Source organism: Colius striatus, chromosome 1 (assembly GCF_028858725.1).
Source record: "Colius striatus isolate bColStr4 chromosome 1, bColStr4.1.hap1, whole genome shotgun sequence".
Lineage (NCBI taxonomy): Eukaryota > Metazoa > Chordata > Aves > Coliiformes > Coliidae > Colius > Colius striatus.
Window position 1 is genome coordinate 30,116,304 of NC_084759.1, and position 19,852 is coordinate 30,136,155.

The 19,852-nt window shown below is 44.7% G+C and overlaps 1 protein-coding gene and 1 long non-coding RNA gene across 4 annotated transcripts in view; one reads left to right on the forward strand and one right to left on the reverse strand.

Annotated features, from left to right (window-relative positions):
* Positions 1-3,939, forward strand: part of NUFIP1 (nuclear FMR1 interacting protein 1) — a 28,052-nt gene extending 24,113 nt beyond the window's left edge. The window contains exon 10 of the mRNA XM_062020483.1: positions 1,670-3,939. Within this exon, the coding sequence (XP_061876467.1) occupies positions 1,670-2,008 (339 nt within the window). The 3' untranslated portion in view covers positions 2,009-3,939. The remainder of the gene's footprint in view (positions 1-1,669) is intronic.
* Positions 3,940-16,796: 12,857 nt separating this feature from the next.
* LOC133629652 (uncharacterized) lies at positions 16,797-18,629 on the reverse strand. Of its 3 annotated transcripts, XR_009821104.1 has the most exons (4): positions 18,531-18,629; positions 18,011-18,305; positions 17,817-17,899; positions 16,797-17,008 (listed from the first exon to the last, which is right to left on the reverse strand). It is a non-coding gene; the product is annotated as an uncharacterized LOC133629652 (long non-coding RNA). The 3 variants fall into 3 exon arrangements; XR_009821105.1 differs by lacking the exon at positions 16,797-17,008 and having other exon boundaries at positions 17,622-17,899; positions 18,011-18,302; XR_009821103.1 differs by lacking the exon at positions 16,797-17,008 and having other exon boundaries at positions 17,622-17,899.
* Positions 18,630-19,852: the final 1,223 nt, after the last annotated feature.

Below are 19,852 nucleotides of genomic sequence, written 5' to 3' on the forward strand. Positions count from 1 at the left end.
CTGGGACTGTTTAGCCTGGAGAAAAGAAGGCTCATGGGAGACCTTATTGCTCTCTACAACTACCTGAAAGGAAGTTGTAGCGAGACAGGGGTCAGTCTGTTCTCCTTGGTAACAAACAGTAGAACAAGAGGAAACGGCCTTAAGTTGTGCCAGGGGAGGTTCAGACTGGATAGGAGGAGGAATTCCTTTCCTGAAAGGGTTGTCAGGCATTTGAACGGGCTGCCCAGGGAGGAGTTGGAGTCACTGTCCCCGGAGGTGTTTAAGAGATGGGTGGATGTTGTACTTAGGGAAATGGTCTAGTGGTTGAGAGGGCTGGGACAAAGACTGGACTTGATCTTAAAAGTCTCTTCCAGCTGAAATGATTCTGTGAAACATGCCCTTTACTTGTGTTCATAAAGTATCTTTTACTCATAAGGGTTTGTTAATAAAAAATGCATGGGATATTAAATTACTGATCCTGTATAACCTGGAAAGTGTAAAGGATGCTGATAGACTTGCTCTGCTGATGTACTGGAAGGCATTGCCTAATATTATAGCCCATGATACAAGAACATTGTCATCTGGGTCTACAGTCTAATTGAGGGGGGGAAATCTGTAGTATTTAGGTATATTCAGTGATGTTCTCTACTTCCTGAGCAAACAGACTTAACAGGATAACCCAAAGATGCCATCAGATTTGTCAGCTTGTTCTACCTGCCTTAGTGCTTCAGTGGTGCTAAATGAGTGGTGATAGATCACCTGCACGTTGGGCATGTGTTTTTTTTCATCCTTTTTAGTAGTACAGTTGTGTGTCAGTATCATAGTGAATTGTGGCTGTTACGAGGCTTTGCCACTAGAAGTGATGTTTGACCACCAGCCTGTGCTGCTCCAGCAGCCTGCTGCTGCCCAGAGGGCAACTCCTTCCCTGCTGCATCCTGGCTGCATCCCTGGTCCCACCTCTTCCTCTCTGGCACACTGGGCCTTTTGCTGACCACAGTCAATTTTTGATACACATGCCCCTAAAAAAACCCACCCAAACAAAGAATAAAAATTCCCAGAACATCCCACTACTTGCTGCTCATTGTCAAGTTCATTCTCTCCTGGCTAGTGAGTTGAATTGATGCAAAAAGGGATGTGATGGAGCTGGAATACAAAAAGTTCAGCTTAAAAATAAGGAAAAACTTATTTTTATGTGAGGATGAGGGAGCCCTGGCACAAGCTGACCAGGGAGAGTGTGGAGTCTTCTTCTCTGGAGGTTTTCAAAACCTGTCTGGGCATGTTTGTGTGTGACCTGGTCAAGGTGAACCTGCTTTAGCTGGGGTTTGGACTTAGGTGATCTCTAGAGGTCCCTTCCAACCCCTGTGGTTCTGTGATCAGCATAGGCTGGCATGAGGAAGGGAACAGCAAGCCCTTAACTTGCCCAGCCCAGCAAGCTATGCAGCAGTGCTGTCAGATACGCTTGTTGGCTATGCCAAAGCCCCAGACAGTTGGTGGGAAACCACTGAATGTGGGAATATGTGTCTTTCCTGTGCTGTGTCAGGTAAGGCAAGTCTCCTGCTCTGTGTGTCCAGGATTTGTGAGAGTGCCAACTATTTAAATTCAGAGACGTTCAAAATTACTGAGTAGAGCCGTATGGTCTTGTATCAGTAATAGAGGGACACGTGCATCACCTTCTCTTCTTTCTTTGCAGTTACTGGCCCAGGACATCCGACATGAAAGGAATGTTATTTTGCAATGCGTTCGATACCTCATCCGAAAGAACGTGTTTGGACTTTGTTTTAAAACAGAACCACAAGCACAAGCAGAGACTGAACAGTCCTCGACAACTGCAGCAGAGTCTTTGACAGACAAGCTCCATGAATCTAACTGTTCTTGCAGCTCTGACCTTCAGTTAGCAGGAGGAGAAGATGATGCATTATTAATAGCCCAGGGTGAGAAAGCACCCGTGGATCAGACTTCACAGATGGCTCACTTGGCAGATGAGGACACGTGGGAAACCCCATCAATTCAGTGTGAAGAAGCACTGTAGAGGATGTCGTGGACAATAAAGCAAAGGCTCACATTTTCTACCTGACTGATGTCTTTTGAAAGACATCAGTATAACAAAATAATCATTAAAATACATACTGAGAGCTGTTAAAACCACTTTTCTGATCTGTTCTGCCCAAGGTAGAACTGAGTGGCTGCATTGAGCCATGGCAGAAAGGCAGCAGTGGCACAGCATATGACCTTCCCTAGAGCAGGTGCAGATCCTCCCTTCCAAGCTTCAGAGTTCCGAATGTTTTACCTGGTTACAAAATGTGTGTCAGTCCATCACCAGAGCCAAGTAGTGTTGTGGTAGGATTAATCTTCCTCATGTGAAATTATGGTCTGGCATGTCTGGGAGTATCTTGAGTGTCCAGAAGTATTTCAATGTACTTTTGAAATGGTAATGCAGTGCATATTTTTTTTTCCTCAGCTGTTATTTGATATAATATATCCAATATAAATGTAGTATATCCAGTATAACATGAAAAAAGGAAATGGAAGATATAACTGACCTGGTTCAAAGTCCTGCTTGCACCAGGAGTCTCCTCCTCTCTGAACTAATTTGCTATTTGAGCAGAGAAATGGACATGAGGGTGCAGGCTGATGCAAGAAGCCTTTTATTAAAAAATGGAGATAAAATAACTGTTAACTGCTTGCATCAGTGATAGGTTGCCAGTTGACCTCAGGTACCCAAAATTAAGCCTTAGGCCTTAATTGCTGTTATAGTCATTGCCTGACAAATCTAACTCTTGAAGCAAACTCTTAAATATAAGAATATTGTCAATGTTCTGAAACCTTAGTGAGAGTTACTGGTTTGTCTCTTTTAATGCACATTGGGAATGTATTAGTTGGCCTTGTGGAAGAATGTCTTCCTTGGTACATTGTTGCAATGCTTCTACAGCATCCAGTGATTTTCTTTTTCCATAGATGTGTGTGTGTACATCCACAGTGTTGAACATCATCAGCAAAGGTTTAGGAACAAGTTTCATCTTTTGATTACATTGTGCATCTGTTTGTTGGATTCCTTCTTGTCGAGGGCAGGTACTGGTTTGTCACATTGACACTGAAAACATGCCATGAAAAAAATCTGTTGTCAAAACTTCCACTTCCAAATGTTTCTCTGCTCTTTGTCTTTTAGCCATGGCTAAATGTTGGTGTTAAATCTCAGGGACTGATTCTATGTCTTTCGTTCTTTAGTAGAAGTGTAGCCTTCCATTCCACCATCTAAAATACACAGATTTGCATGGAGGGATTTTTTTTTAGCCTAATAACTGTATTTTCTTTCCTCCGGCTCCTTAACTTTGTGCCATACGTCTCATTTGTGGTGCACAGAAAACGAGAAATGGTTGAAAACTCTGTCCCACTGCCGTGCTATTTATAGCTACGGCTGCATATTGTGTTTGTAATGCACTGTCTAAATTTATGGCATTATATAAATATCAACACCCTTGTAAAAGTTGCGTGTCTCAAGAATGTATGTGCAGAATAGAAGCAGTGATCATAAACATTTATATTTCCGAGGCAGATGATTCATTCTTCCCATGATGGTCCCACGAGCCATCTCAATCTCACTGACTTGCTTATGGCATGTACAGTTCTACCGCAATGAAAATACCAGCAAAGGACTCTAAGCCACGGACATCTGGCCCTCGGGCAGAACCTGATTTTTGGAGTGTGGTGGTACCAGTGCTATCGAAAGCATGAGTAACAGCTGCAGGCAAGGAAATGGATGGCTAAGGATTGCTACTAAATTGCACTTTAAACAACCCTTAATATGCTTCTGTTCCTATCGAGTTGATGGCAGGGCTTTCTTTGACTGTACACCCTGACCCTGTGTTTAGAAAACAAAGCAAACAAAAAACTTTAATCTGAATTCTTTCTACTGTTGTCATCTTGAACTTCAGAATATTAAACTTTCACACAAAACCAAAAGTTTTGTCTGAAGAAAATCTTTTTAAAGTCTATTACATGTAGCTAGGAAGAGGTGGGTTTCTTTTGGGGGACATCTGTACAAGGCCAGCATGGCAAAAATTGGGAGTTTTAACCTAAGATTTACTGTATACCTGCAGAATTGTAACTGTGGTTCTCACAGTGAATCATTTCTGCCAACTAATACAGCAGAGATGTGTAGGCATAGATTGCAGCGATGTTAAACCAAGCTTGAATTGCTGTCTTGGTCAATAAGTTGAAAGTCTCTGTCCTTTAGTCTCTGACACATTTCTTTTCCTGTTCTTTTAATCCATGTTCAGGCTTCAGCCACCTCTTCCTGCTACTCAAGAATATGCTTCCTTAGTTCTTTGTCTTCAGCCTTTGGGTAGAAAATCTGCTGTAATGACTTTTTCTCGTAGTCTAATGCCTGTAGGCTTCTCTGCTCCAAGAAACTTCACAGAATGGTAGGGGTTGGAAGGGACCTTTAGAGATCATCTAGTTCAAACCCCCTGCTAAAGCAGGTCCACCTTGATCGGGTCACACAGGAACGTGTCCAGGTCGGCTTGAAGATCACTAGAGAAGGAGACTCCACACCCTCCCTGGGCAGCCTGTGCCTGGGCTTCCTCACCCTCACAGGAAAGAAGTTTCTCCTCGTGTTTGAGTGGAACTTTCTGTGTTCCAGCTTGTGCCCGTTACTCCTCATCCTATCACTGCATGTTAGAAAAGACTCGCCTCATCCTCTTAGCACCCACCCTTTAGATATTTATAAGTGCTGATATGGTCCCTCCTCAGTCTTCTCCAGGTTAAAACATTCCTGTTTCTAGTTTAAGATGGGCTTCATTTACTCCTTTCTAATAAGGTGCCCTTTTGTGTCTGTGTAAGAAGAACCTGTTGCTTGTGACATGCTGCAGGAACCAGTGTCTTGATTAAGCTTTATGCAGGTTTTAACTTTCTCGTTGTTTTGGTGTAGGATGGTGATTTTGTATTGATTTTTGAAGGGTTTTTTCAGTGTTATTAGAGAAAAACCCCCTACTTCTCGGGATTTGTGACTCACTTCAGATAAAAATATTCCACTGACAACCTTCACACTTATGAAATTTTATTTTTATCTTTCTTCTTTCATAACTTCACTGCTGAAAATGTAATTGTGGGTGTCTAGTTAAAAATCAGTACCTTTAGGCTTTGGTAGGTTTTTTGTTTGCCTTAAATCCATCTCACCTACTGAACTAGAGGTATTAAGACAGTAAAAAAACTCATGAGATTTTACTCAGTTGTGGTGGTGCAGCTTAGGCAGTCTAGGCTGTGCTGTGAATAAAATCACTTATACTACAGCACAGCTGTTCCTGAGATGAGAGTAAAGGAAATGACAGTTCAGCATTTCTAATCTGCATGATTTCTTGTTCAGGGCAGCTGATTTTACACGTTGATGTTGCAGTCATTGCGTTGAGAGCACAGGGTGGTTCAGTTAGCCCTGCCCTGCTGCCAGCGCTGTGGTCCTCTGTGTCAGCTCCTTATAACTGAGTGTTCCTCTGCTTCCCCTTGCTGCTGTGACCACTAACCCAAGTCATGCAGTGCACTCATTATTCAAGAACAACAGTCATGCAGTCCTGGCAGATCTTAGATGTTTAAAAACTGTTGAGGAACAAATACAAACTCTTTGGGCAGTTGTTCTGTCAAAGGCAGAAGTCTGGGCTGGCATACTGCATTCTTCAAGCTATCTACAAGTGGCAATCATACTGTGGGCTGATGTCATCATCAGGCTACTCTTGAATACCTTTAAAAGCACAAGACAATGAGAGTTGCTGAGAACTGGAAAGAAAGCAAGTATCAGTTCAGGAGGATCTGGGGACCTACAGGCTCAGCAGCTTCACCTTAACCCCAGGAAAGGTTGTGGAGCAGGATGAGCCTGCAAGTAATTTCCAGACATCGTAAGATCAAGAAGGTGTTAGGGTTTACTGAGCGTGGATTTAGGAAGAAGAAATGCTTGATCAACTGGATGGTGATCTTACTTGCTCAGTGGCTGAGGGGGAAGCAGAGGATGTTGTTTAGTGTAGCTCTAACAAGGCTTTTGATGCTGTCTCCCTCAGAATTCTCAGTGATGAAGTATGGGCTAGGTAAGTGGATGGTGAGGTGAGCTGATCACTAGCTGAAATGCCAAGCTCAAATGATTGTGATCAGCAGTAGGTTGTGGGAGGGGGTACTTTTCTCTCTCTTCAGTATGGGTGAGGGACATCTGGACTGCTGGGCTCCTCAGTGCAGGAAAGACATGGACATACTGGAGCAAGTCCAGTGCAGGGCTACAAAAATGATTAAGAGACTGGAGCATCTTTGATACAGGGGGAAGCTGAGAGCCTGGAGAAGAGAACGCTTGGGGAGGGATCCTATCCTTATGGATAGTTACCTGATGGGAGAAGTAAAGAAGATGGAGGCAGCCTTTTGTCAGTGGTGCCCAGGGATGGGAAGTTTATTATAAATATAGGAAGAAACATTTTTTATTGTAAGAGGGGTCAAACCCTGGGCAGTTTGACCAGAGAGGTTGTAGCGTCTCCGTCCTTAAGGATGACCTGACAAGAGACAGCCTTGAGGCTGTTGTGTCTGACCCTGCTGTGGGTGAGAGTTGGACTGGGTGATCTCCAGAGGTGCCCACCAGCCTCAGCAGCTCTGGGAGGCTCTGGGCCGAAGTGAGTGCCTTGATCAAGATGACTTCTTGGTGTAAAACAACTGCTTTGGAAGCTCTGCCCCTAGTGAAACAAGAAAGAAGGCAAAGCCCACAGGCTGCCTGCACAAGGCTGCCAATGTGGTGGTTTAGCTTTGGCTAGGTGCCAGGTGCCCCCCAAGTTGTAATATCACTCCCCCTCCTAAACTGGACAGGGGAGAGAGAAACATAATGAGAGGTACGTGAGTGGAGATAAGGACAAGGAGATTGCTCAGCAATTAGTATTGTGGGCAAAACAGACTCGAGGAGAAAAAGATTTATTAAATGAACAATAAGAACAGGGAGATGAGAAATAAAACTGAATCTTAAAACACCTCCCTCCACCCCTCCATCTTTCTGGGACTCCCCTTCCCCCCCCCCACCAGTGACACAGGGGATGGGGGTTCCAGACAGTTCATTACAGATGGATTTTGCTGCTCCTTCTCAGGGGGAGGCCTCCTCACACTTCCCACTGCTACACTGTGGGGTCCCTCCCACAGGAGACAGTCCCTCATGAACTTCTCCAGTGTGGGTCCTTCCCATGGGCTGCAGCTCCTCACGAACTGCTCCAGCATGGGGCCTCCCACAGGGGCAGCTCCTCACACCCTGCCCTGATGTGGGTCACCCACGGGGAGAACAATCCTTAAGGGACAGACTACTCCAGCCTGGGACCCTCACAGGATCGCAAGTCCTGATAGCGAACCTGCTCTGGTGTGGGCTCCTCTCTTCCCATGGGCTCCCAGGTCCTGCCAGGAACTTGCTCCAACATGGGGTTCCCACAGAGTCACAGCCTCCTTCAGGCATCCACCCGCTCCAGTGTGGGGTCCTCCACGGGCTGAGATTGGATCTCTGCTCCCCAGTGGCCTCCATGGGCTGCAGGGGCACAGCTGCCTCACCATGGTCCTCATCACAGGTCACAGGGGAGTCTTTCTTAGAGGGCCTAAGCACCCTCCTCCCCCTCCTTCTCCACTGACATTGGTGTCTGTGGACATGTTTTCATATTCTCATTCCCTGTTGCTGCTGCAGTTTAGCAACTGCCCAGCAACAACTTCTTCCCCTTCTCAAATCCATTATTCACAGCGGTGTTACCTCAGTCACTAATTGGCCAGGCCTGGGTCAGGTGTGGCATCCTTCTTAGAATTGACTGGCCCTAACGAGCTACACAGGAAGCTTCTGGCAACTTTCTTTTTAAAAGAAGCCACCCCTGTAGCTCCCCCTGCTACCAAAAACCTGTCCCAGGCAAATTCACTACAGCTGGGCTGCTTCAAGTATTGAAAAAGAAGCTACCAGGGTCCAAACTCAACAATGGACCTGACTCCATAGCCTGCATTTGTTCCTAGTGTCTGCCTTTTCACAGCTTTGGACTTCAGCTCTGTGCATCAGTTTGCAGACAGGGATGCTAAACCCAGTGCTTTAACTCTCCTTTGCAACACAATTTGAGACTGATGAATGAAAAATACTTCAAAGCTGTTTCACTTGTCACTTAGTGAGGTGAAAAAGAATTGTGTCAATCTGGGTATCCGCTGATGCTGTCTGGGAGTGCTCAATACCTAAATGAAACTCCCCCTCTCCCTAGTTTTCATTACTCTTCTGGCTTATGTTGTGCAACTCTTCCTAAGTTGTCTTCTGATTTCTAAATATACCCTTCAGGCAGCTCTTGTTTGGTAAGACAGCTTTCTTGGCATGTTACAATTTTTTCATCTTTTCCTTGTTATGTATGTAAAGGAAGCTGTATAGACTCTATGGTAATGGACTTCTGTATGAAAACAATACCAACTCAGTAAAGGGAAGCATGCGTTGAGGAGTATCTCATGCATCCAAACCCCTAAGTCGTCACAGAAGCAGTTGTTTGGGTGGGGGGAAATACAGTACAGATTTCAGCTGAACATTGTCTCTCAGGTTGACTAACATCATCATGAAGACACTGATATGAGTACTCGTTGCAGAAAACAAGGCAAGAATTTGGAGCAAAGGCAGTCTGTAGTTGAAAGAAAGAGCAAATTTGTTTTCTATTCGTCAGAGCAAGACAAGTGCCCAGCTGTTAAACCATATTCCCTCACTTCAGTCTCACCACTTTGCTTTCTAAACACAGGGTGGTCTGCCTGAATAATGGAAGTGTAACCTTGGCTTTGGGGAGGCTGAAAGAGAATTGCAGCCACCAGTATTTGCCTGTAGTGATGTGCTGCCCTCGTGACCACTGAGTGTCTGTTCAGGCCTGGGTGCATTTTAAGCTCTGCATTGTCGGCAAATGGTTGAGGTGAAATAGCTGGATTTCCCACTGGATTGATTTACAGATGGATTTGGGCAGGCAGGATTTTTTTTTCCACTTCCAGAGATGGTCTGAAACATCCCACAGTAGGCTGGTTTGTAATAATTTCAGAGGAGATTTCTTTGTAATGCCCATGAGCCCGAGTGTAACGTTTTGGGGACGTTTGGTTTAGATTGGTGAAATCTTTCTTTTTACTTGGAAGAAAAACATTTGTTTTCTATTTTAACACAAGCAAGGAAGCCATAGCAGGTCCTCCCCTGTGTGGGAGACAGGAACCCTCGTCCCCAGGCTCCCAAGAGAGGGTTGCTTGGAGCAGTGCCCTTAGGGCATGTGGGGCTGGCCGGCTCCATCTCCTGCACCCCGTGACTCCACTTGGCCCAAAAATCTTCCCTCCCAGTGGAGGGAGAACCAGGCTGCTTCGCTGAGGGACTGCATCTCTCACCTGGGAACCTGGACCTCTGCAAAACAGATTTTTTTTAAAGAAACAAAAAAGGCTGGTGGATCCTGGAGAGACACAATGGGATGCTAGGAGTATTCCTAGGCAGGGAGATGTTGAGAGTCCACATCCTCATGATGATCCCCTCCTGAGTAAGTGCTTTCACTCACTTGCCTGCTAATTAAAGCTGTCTGCCACCTCCTCCTCCTCCTCCTCTGCCTGGGCTGGGGAGTCAGGTCCACACTCTCTCATTTTGCTGGAGCTGTTAAGTACATTCAACCTGAATCTGAAAATAGCAGTGGGATTACTTAAACCACATTTCTCAGCAAGTTGGCTGTTGCTAAAACTCTTCATCTTGCTGTACTTAAATCTAAAGCCTCTTTATTTTCATTTGGTCTCTTAGCCAAGAGATTTTGACTTTCGAGGGCAAGATGTCAGTATTGTACTAGGCAACGTTAGAGGGAAGGTGATTGCATCATATAGCGACAAAATGTGATTGCGGCTTTCCAAAAGTGGAGGCTCTTTTCCAACCTTTCTATTAAAGCCAATTCATTCTCAGTTTTGGTGCCTGTCTTGCCTTTAGTGCCATTAAGTGATACTGTTGATACAGACTTTCTCACAAGAGATAATGAAATTTGTCTGCCCTTGCACCATGGAGAGAAAATGCCAATAACACAGGAAAAAGATGCTTTTTTTTCAATTGCTCTTTGGTTTCATGGCCAGGAGCACTCAGTTTCAGATGACCCTGGTGTCTATTAGCCCAGGACCTCCATCCACACACAAGAGCTCATAGCTCGTGTCCAAGTTCTTTGACACCCTTTGAAAAAAACCCCAAACGACAAGAATCAACATGTCTGGTGTTTTCCAAGGAACAAGGGTGGTGTGGAGGGAGCAGCCTTTCATTTCGTGTATGTATTTCTTTTTAAAGTGAATTTTAAAAAGGACTTGGGAGTTATATTTGAACATAGATACTGGTAAAACAATGCAAATCTCCAATATTTGTGAGATGAATACCCTCATATTCATGGTTCCAAGGCCATGCCAGGCAGGTGTCCTGTTCCCTTTGCCTGTGGGAGGGCTCCCCACCTTCCAGCACGGAAAGTATCCGGGGACCCCTGGGGTAAGCCTCTTGCTGGAGCCTCTGCTTCACTGGAGCCTCTGCTTCGCAGTCAGACGTGGCATAAGAAAAAGCAGTGATGTGAAAAGCGATTCTCCTCTTTTGGAAACAATTGAATCATTGTTGTCAGCAAAGTTAGAGGCAGCGTGAAGCATAGGCTGTTCTCAATGGAGGATTATGAGGTTCAGTGGGGATTTAGGGATGGAAATGCACACAGGGTTACCTGTTAATAACCCTATGCTTAAGTAGCTGTTTAGTTCCTGTGCTAAAAACTAGAAATCTCAGGCTGGTGAGCCACTTTCTAAACTTTTGGGGCATTTTTGCTCACCCTGTGGCATGCCACTGGCAGTGCAACGTACTGGCATGTTATGCCACTTGTAGCTTTGTAGTAGTGTTTCTTGATGAGGGTGCTGCAATGATCTCCTCAATTGAAATATCAGAGTATGCACAGATAAAAAGGTGGGGGCAAGTCACCTGTGGAGGATAATGCAAGGTGCCAGTACCTGTCTGCTACTCCTCTGGCCCAAGGGGAGGGGAACACTGGGTGGGTGCAGGCGACTCGAGGCTTCGATGTGAGCGTGGATCCATCCCATTAAGCCAAGGAGGTGAAGACATCAGCCCACTGACACGTTTGAGCCGCAAGGCCAAGGCAACATCCCTGTGACCCACTTTTAATTTACCACTTAATTCATCTTCTCCAGCGCTATAAATAATTCAGTCTGAGGCAGTTCAACAGTGATAAATAGGACAATAAGCCTCGTACTGTAGTGAAGGCTACAAAGAGAGCAGAGCTTTTTAAGTGGCTGTTGCACAGTGACAAGGGAAAGCAGAGAAAACTCACTCAAAGCGCTGCACACAAACATCACCCAGCACAAGCTCTTTGATGGCTTTGAAGTTTCCTAGAGTAAGTCAGCCCTTGTCAAAGGGCTGTGTTTCACATCACGTTGGAGGACTGAACCAGCAGATTACTCGTGATCACAGAGTCTTCACACAAACTAATCTAACCTCATGGGACCACTGCGAAGGTCCTGTTTTATATCTGGTAGGGTCTCTCCTTGGTCTACTTCATTCATTCTGCCTGCAAGAGAGCCTGGTAAAACTTGAAGGCTCTAGGTGGGGAGATACAGAGCTCTTGTCTCCAAGCTTAGACCACTGCACAACACTCACCTCAACTAAAAGATATTTTCTTTGCACTTCATCCCCAGCACTTAGTTGGGCGGCCTTACTGCCCAGGTGTGAGCCAAAAGCAGTAGTGACAGCAGTGGCTTCACGGGGCTGGACCAAGAGGTTGTCCCAGTGATGTTGCCTGTATAAAACCTGTTCCTTGCTGCAGGTCCTGCTCATGACTGATTGCTGTCAACACCCCTGGTCTTAAGGGAAATACGACCTGAGTTGTCCTCTGGGCTACCAAGTGAGCCTTGAAAGCAGGAGCAGGCTGCTGGAGGCTCGGAAGAGTAGCACATCCCTGGGCTGCCATGTGAGCTTGTGCATGTCTGAGTGTGGAAAATAACCAGGCGTGCAGGAGGCTGGGTTTTTTGGCAGCAAAACAGAGGCACAGTTTTCCTCCCTGTGGTCCTGGGGAGATCTAGTTAAAGCTTCCTGGCTCACCAGGGCTACAGTTGCATCGTCCGAAGAACATCCTATGTATTACGATTTTCTGCTCCCCGAGGAAGCAGTCTCAGAGCTTTAAAAATTACTGGGTTTTTTTATGTGTGCCTATATTTATCTTAATTTTTAATGGTCTGCTAGACTTCTCTGTAGTTAGTTAATGAGATCTGGTTCAATAGGTTACTGTGCTACATCCAAGTCCGGTTTGACTAGCAGCTATGAGAAATAAGGGGCCAGGGATTCTCGGAGCCTGTGGTTGTACACGCTTATTCTGTGCTGCTCCAGGAGCAGACATGTCTCTGCCCTTTCCCCTGCTCCCATCCAAGCATGGAATCACAGAGTGGCTCGTGGGAATGGCCTATTTAATTTTGTAAGCCTGAGATTTCTGCTTCGGGTCATGGGTGGTGAGGATGTAAGTAGAGAGGAGCTGAGATCCATCAAAACCACTTGGCTGTTAATGGCTCCAGGGAATAATAATAGAAGAGGCTTCTCCAGCCTGCTTCCCATGAGGGCTGGGATTGCTGAGTAGCCTGAAATTTGGTCTGCTTCGGCAGGATCTTGGCAACCACTAAGGGAGACATTATGAGGTATGATGTGGGAGAGGAGGGGAGGAAGGAGAAGGAGCCTCTATTGCCAGTCCAGCTGTGATAAATGACTTTTGGGAATGCATTGCCCTATTAAGGGCAAGCAAATGAGAGGGTGCTGACATATAAATACTCACCTTTTCTTGGGAGAAAAGACCCGAGAGGCAGATGGGCAACCAGGCATCTGTTTCTGGACTCAAGAGGATGCTGTTTGTACCAGTAGCCAATGTCAGTATCTAAATATGCGTCTAAATCCATAACTCCAAGGGTGAGCATCAAAAGGGTTAACCATGATAAAACCTGAGTTTGGCACTGTGTCTTTTCACTGAGAATCACCCAAGTAGAGATTATTTTCACTCTGGCCAATGTAGTTGAGCTCCAATCACTTGAAGATCTCTCTGAATTCAGGCCAGCGTCCCCTTGAGACAGCACTGGTGTTTTCTCATAGCTCTTTCAAATTTGTATTAAAAATGCTCTACCTGAAGCCATTTTGATCAACAAGAGAGTAATTTTCCATCTCACCTGATCTTGGTAAAGTGAGATAGTTTTGCTCATGAGCTTTTTTCTTTCTTTCTTTTTTTTTTTTCCTGAATGGTTTTAACTGTGCCATCAGGAAAATCTTAATCATTGCCTTCATGTAGCAGTAGATCAGAGAAGGAGCATAAATTCAGCAGGCTGACAGGGACAAAGGGTCACGGGAGTAGACCTTGGCAGATAAGCTGATGAGCAGAGCCTGGTCAGTAGCTGGGTGGGTAATACATCACCGCTGCTGCAGAGTGAGAGGCCACCCTCTACTGCAGCTGAAATGGAAACCCCTGCAGCAACGGAGGTGGGGTTTCTCAGTTGGATGGTGGTGGGCTGAGGTAGATATGGGAGGGAGAGTTGTAGGCACCTACAAGTACATGGGTGGGGAATCCTGTGCCTCTTTTTTTCCAATTAAATGAGTCTAATCCCTAAAATCACCTCCTGATCTCAACTACAGATGCTAAATTCAGTATTAATCTTCAAACAATTTACTCTCCTCAATGCATGAGTTTTGGCCTCCAGAAGCAGGATCTGTTCCTCTTCGGGACACAGTATAAGAAGCCAAATACCTGAAAGAAACCATTACCCTGGCCTTTCTCCCAGACAAAGCAAATATCCCACACTTTGTGTTTTCTGTGGGAGGTGTGTTCATCCTGGATACATCTTTAGGGGACAATGTTTGATCCTTTGGTCACCTTAACCTTGAATTCACAATGGAACCATTTTGGCTTTCAAAACAAGGGTCCCTTCTTTTGCCTATGAGTTTGATGACCTTATAGCTCTTGCATTTATGGGTTCTCAGAAATGAAGGTGACGGGTGCTCTGTCAGCACTGCTGTAGGCAAGAAGGTCCAATGAGGTGGTGTTGACATAATTTGTAATCAATCACATCATTTGCAAGCCACTGTGTAGTATTTAGACAGGTCATAGCACCAAAACACTGCCTGAAAAATTTAACCTTGGGTGTCTCGTGTTCTCTCTGCAGCAGTATCCATCTATCTGTCTGGCAACCCCATGCCCACCCTCCAGGGATCTTCAAAGCTACAACTAAATGCTGTGTCTGGCTTGCAGGTAGAAAGATCCCGGCAGCTGAGGAAATTGTCTTGGAGGTCTTGAGGATTGCTAGTGGGAGCTCTTTATCTCAGCTGAGTGGAGATTGGAGTTCAGAGGTTGGAGAGCAGATCAAATGCTGACAGATTTGGAGGGTAAGGGGATTCAGGTCAGGGTAAAATGCACTGAACATGCAAAGGTTCCTTTAGCTCCAGAGGGACTGCAGCAAGATATGCTCTGTGCCAATACCTTTCTCTAGCATGTCTTCGGAGCTGGTTCAAGCTATTGCTGAAAGCTCTGAAAAACACACTTCTGAGTGCTTCTGAGTGCTAAACTAGAAAATTACTCCTCAGGGCCCAAATCAAAGATGGCTTTATAAGTGGGAAGGAGTCTTGTAAAGACCTCAGGGGGGCTCCTTCCCCTCTGTTAGCATTGCCCAGTACAGCAAGCATTTATGCAAGAGCTGCTGTGTGCGATTTTCCTCTCTCCTTCCCCCATCAGCACTGCAGCTGTGTCCAGCATCGTAGCTTCCCGTAATAGCAGCTATAACCACCCCTGTAAATCAGGGTCTGTAATTATGGGATTCAACATGGAATAGCAGGATGATCGTATTGGTCAGCAGCCACTTTTGAAGAACACATGCAAATCCACTGAGGGGCCCCAGTAGGTGCTGAAAACATTTTGTACCAAAATCCCGATGAGCTTAACAGTTTGTCTTAGTGGTAGTTTGTGCTTTTGATGTCTCTGAATGTAGCTGAGAATCAACTATCTCCTTCTCACTCTCCTCTCTTACCTTCTCAAACGGCAACCACAACCACATAGTGAGGCACATCTCTTTGCAAAAGAGTTTGGAAATGAAAACTGTGGGCAAGGCTTCAGTTTCCCTCGCCATCATCTCCACCAGACGTTGGTAAAAGCATGATGACGAAAGGCCCTGGTATTCTTTAGAGCACTGGTGTTGGTGCCTGAGAGCTAAACTTTATGCTTTCAGGCTTTTAGTCATCGATAAACAGAGTGATTACACTCTCTTTCTGGATGTGCTCTCTCTTCTGCAGGGAAATTGTTTGTTGCCATGGATATCACTTTGTCTTGAGAGGCACATAACCAAAATGGATTTAAACAGACCCTTGTGGGTCAATATTTCCACAGGAGCAAAGGCACATCTTGAGGCTTCCTAGAATTATTTTACTTGCCCCTGGTGCACGGAGCATGAAGCACCCAGAGCTTCAGATGGAGAGGTAATGGATGCCTCTTGACTCTAAGGAAAGATGAAATAGATTTTGTAAGTTGTACTGACCAAATCCAGAAAGGTAAAGGAACCTCTCAGATCTCAGCAGCCGGAAAGATCAGGTAGAAATTTCTCTATTGTTTATTCTTGACAATTTGAAACTACTTTTTCTTGCCAGTCCTACTTTTTTTTTCCCCCTTTTAGAAGTGCCTTTCAGTCTGGGGTTTCCAAGATGTGTCGTATTGCAGCTCATAAATGGACTTGTGTTCTGGGCGAACAATAGTTCTTACTGTTTAATGCAGAGATTTGATAAAATTTGCTAATGACTGCTGCAGAGAATGGGCAGATCAAGTGGAAAGAAGTTTTCAGTTTCTACCCAGAAGCAAAACTCCCACTCCCTGGCTTATGAATTTCATTAGGTGGAACTAATTAAAGGGATGTTTCTTATTACCAAGACGAGAAGCAGTCCAAGAGGAGTCCAGGGAGGTTTGTATGCTGCAGCATAACCGCTCTGCTTTTAAGCGCTGCGAAAGCGTTGCATCCTATTTAATTTGACATTCCTTGTGTTTGTTTCTCTTCGTGACTCATAGCACAACACTGGCAGCAGGCCTAGGAAGTAGGTTATGGGATCTGGCGTGGGGACACTGGCGGATTGTATTCCAAGTGTTGTGCTTACATTGCACCACCAGCTATGAGAGCATCCAGCAAACTGCCTTCATACTGCCCAGCAAGCTGGGGACTTCAAAAATCAGATTAGCAGCCGCAGCAGTGGGCCAAGGCAGGCTTCACTTAGCATTTAATTTGCCACATCTCTTAGCCTAACTGGTTTAAATGAATCACTTTTCACATGTGAGTAAAGAAAGCTCCACAAAGCACGCACTTCTAGCCGTTGCATTCTGTTTATAAGCAATAGGTTGATCCCTTCCAGCCTCTCACCTGTCCCCTGACAAAAGTGTCGCACTGCAATCATCAGACCCGCACAGAAACAGGGTGATCAAGTAATTGCTGACAGAAACTGCATGATGGCTCTGATTTCACCCACCGATGGAAGTAAACACATTCCTTCTCACAGTGATGGGGACTTGATGGTGAGGTGGGGGATGGTTACGATGGGTGACAGCAGCTTTGCCTCAGCTCTTCAGCCTTCGGTCTCTGGTACAGCCCAAGAGCTCAAACCTTTGCTCTCTCTCACTTAAGCTAATTAGAAGGCAGGGGCATTGTGCTGCTCTTGTGGGCTCTGAAGCTGAAAACACTAGTGGTACATCTCAGGAAAAAGAGGGTGATTTATCTAGCATTGCTCTTAATTTGATCTTCTGTAGAATAAAGAGCTCTCAGCAAAGCAAATAAAGTGTTTAGGAGGGTTCTTTTACTTTGCATGGACATTTCACAACCAATAAAACCAGCAGGGCATAAAATACAACTGGGTTGCGGGCTGTGGCAAACCCTGCTTCCTTAACCCGACCCTTCTCTGTAGATGGACCAGAGTCAGGATTTAGATTGTCTCTCTTTGCTGATTTCTTCTGAAACAAGACAGATGTCTGTCATTCTTTGCTGATTTCTCCTGAAAGAAGACAGATGATTTCTTGCAGCTCAGTGCCAGAAAATAATACTTACAGAAAGCAGCAGGAGAAGTGATCATTTGCAAGCAGAAGAAATAAAAGCATCAGTATAAGGTATTTGTAGTGCCTACCTTAGTTATGTTAGTGGCTTCTTGTGTCACTTTAAATGCTCTGTGCGTTTTGCAATGTGGATACCAAAGGTGTGTGTGCGCTTGTATGTGTTCTGCTGGATACAGGGCTAAGACCTCAACTAAATTGAGTTCAGTTTAGTTTTGTAAATGTATGAGGAATTTACAAAGTGTAGGGTCAAGGGCAAGATGCCACTTTGATGCCATCTTTCTGCTGGCTTATGAACACCTGAATAGCAACATCAACTTTGAGTAATTCAAGACTGAGTTTTTAAAAACATATAACCCAGAATTCAGCTAAGCAATGAAGTGAAACAAAAACTATTCCCTATCGCCTTTCTTGGGACTTACTTCCTTAAGAAAACAGTTTCTAACAAGCAGACCTGGCCTTCAAGGTAACCATTCAAAGGTTAGCAGGAGCAGTACAAATCCAGTCCTTCTGCTACTGTACAGCACCCAGCACCATGAAGGAACTGGAGTGTCCTTGAGGATCCAGGGCAGCGTGTACCCATCTTCTCAGGTGTTCCTGGAAATGCCTGTTTGCATTTTATCACTCCCTCAGGCACTCAGGGAAAATTTCAGAGAACACTTAATTCTCCCTGAACTGAAAAGTCTGCTTGTTTATTTTTTTCAGTCTGTAGGTGTGAAACAGCAGAGTGTTATTTACTGTCGGTGAACTCACATAAGTTCTTCTGTCCTTTTCCACAGTTTGAGACTCCTTTATTTACAGGTACGCAGTAAAACATCTCTGGAGCTTCATGAGTACTGGAATATATGGGGAAAGTGAAATTAAGCAAGTTGTTAACATATTACTTAGGGTTTTGTTTTTATGGTTATTTTGCAGCTTGGAAACAAAGAAGAAAGCCAGTGCCATACCGTCAGCCAGCTGGAGAGAGGCCAAAACCTGGAGACACACACTCTCACACTGTCTCCTTTTTTTTCAAATTCTTGACAAGATCTTTTCCAAAGCTTCCTAAACAGCTGCCTGGCTTCCCTTTTGGAGAAGAGGCAACGGAAGACGGGAGCCATGACCAAGGCTGCCGGCAGCAGTTGCAGATGGGCTGCTCCAAGAGCTTGCTGTCGCAGTGGGCTTTCTGCCCAGGCCGTGCTACAGAACAGGTCACAGGAATAGCTTCATCTCCTATCAGAGCAGCAGATCCTTTTTCCTCTGCTGAGAGCAGATGATGGAAAACACATGGTCATTGGACATTTCCTCCATATTTGTGTTTTTAAATATACTACATGTTTCGATGGTAAGTGCAGTGAAATGGCAACCTTCTTGCAGCTCTTTGGATTGCAAAGCAGATTAAGTTCCATAGATGTTGTTACTTTGATTGTAATACAGTCCAAATCACTTTAGCACTGGTAAAAAGTTGTGTTATTTGTGAAAACCAACCTTTTTTTCCAGCCAGGTTCCTGTCAGCTCTTCACTGTCAGCTCTTCAGTGCTCACTTTGACTTTCTCTGCAATGATGTGTTCTTTTCCAAGGCTGTAATTTTCTATGAAGAGAAACATTAGATACAGGTTTGATTTATCAATTATCCTGATAAAAATTGCATGATTTTGCATAGTAAACTGATAATATTTTTACAGTGACATTTTGGCACACACTGAAGTAACAAACACCATGCAATCATAGAATCATGGAATGGTAGGGGTTGGAAGGGACCTTTAGAGATCATCTAGTCCAACCCCCCTGCAGAAGAAGGTTCACCTAGATCAGGTCACATGATGACTTCCCTTTTCTTCAATTTGTTTTTAATCTTGTGCACGTGAAATCAACGAGTTTTCACCAACTGAAATCACTTATCTTCTTTCTTACTCTTTCCTTCTCTAGCAGTTCTTCTCCCAGAGAGAAAGATGATGTATCAGCAGGATGCACATTAAAAATTTAAGTGCACTTTATTCTTGAAATTTTATCACAAGGTCAAAAATATCCAAGTGGAATAACCTGACTGCAGGGTTGACAACTGCATCCTGTCAAAACATCAACCCAAAGCCAGCACTGGTCACTTGACTATAAGAAACACATCTCGGTCATAAATTTTGCTACCCTGTGGAATAGCGTGTTTTAAAAGTATATCTGAAAGATCAAATAATGCCCTGGACATAATTTCCTCCACCTCAGTATTAGATAGCTACACAGGAAGAATAATAGTTAGCATTTCTGCTTTCCTGGGCTAAAAGATTCCTCTATAGTCTTGCTGCTCCATCTTAAATAATGCACACACCCATATGGGTGTGAACAGGATCTATCAAAACTAAGCAGCGAGCTCATGGGCTCTGCCTCACCTGGAGGAATAATCCTTTATTTGTCACATCCCAACTAGTTACCAGTGCAAAGGATTACAGCTCCATGTGAGATATGAATGGGATGGGTGCAACCTAAGAGGCTAGGAGATGTGGGGTTTTTTTCCCCACATGTTAAAATTTGTCTAGGACATATTTATTAAAAAAAAAGAAAGCACTTGGGTGAAGCTTTTCCTACAGGAATACTCCTGAGTGAGTTTGCTCCTGGTATGCCTTGCTAATGTCTGCCTCTGTCTTACTTGGACCTTATTGCCACAGAGAAATAGCTAAGCTATACCAATTTTAATATAAGGAAAAATCTGCAACAGCAAAAGGCACCCATGCTGTAGGTTTCTACATGCTTGCACTAATCCTGTAGAAGTAACAATGATGAATGCTGGCTGACATGCTTTTGCCACTATAATAAGG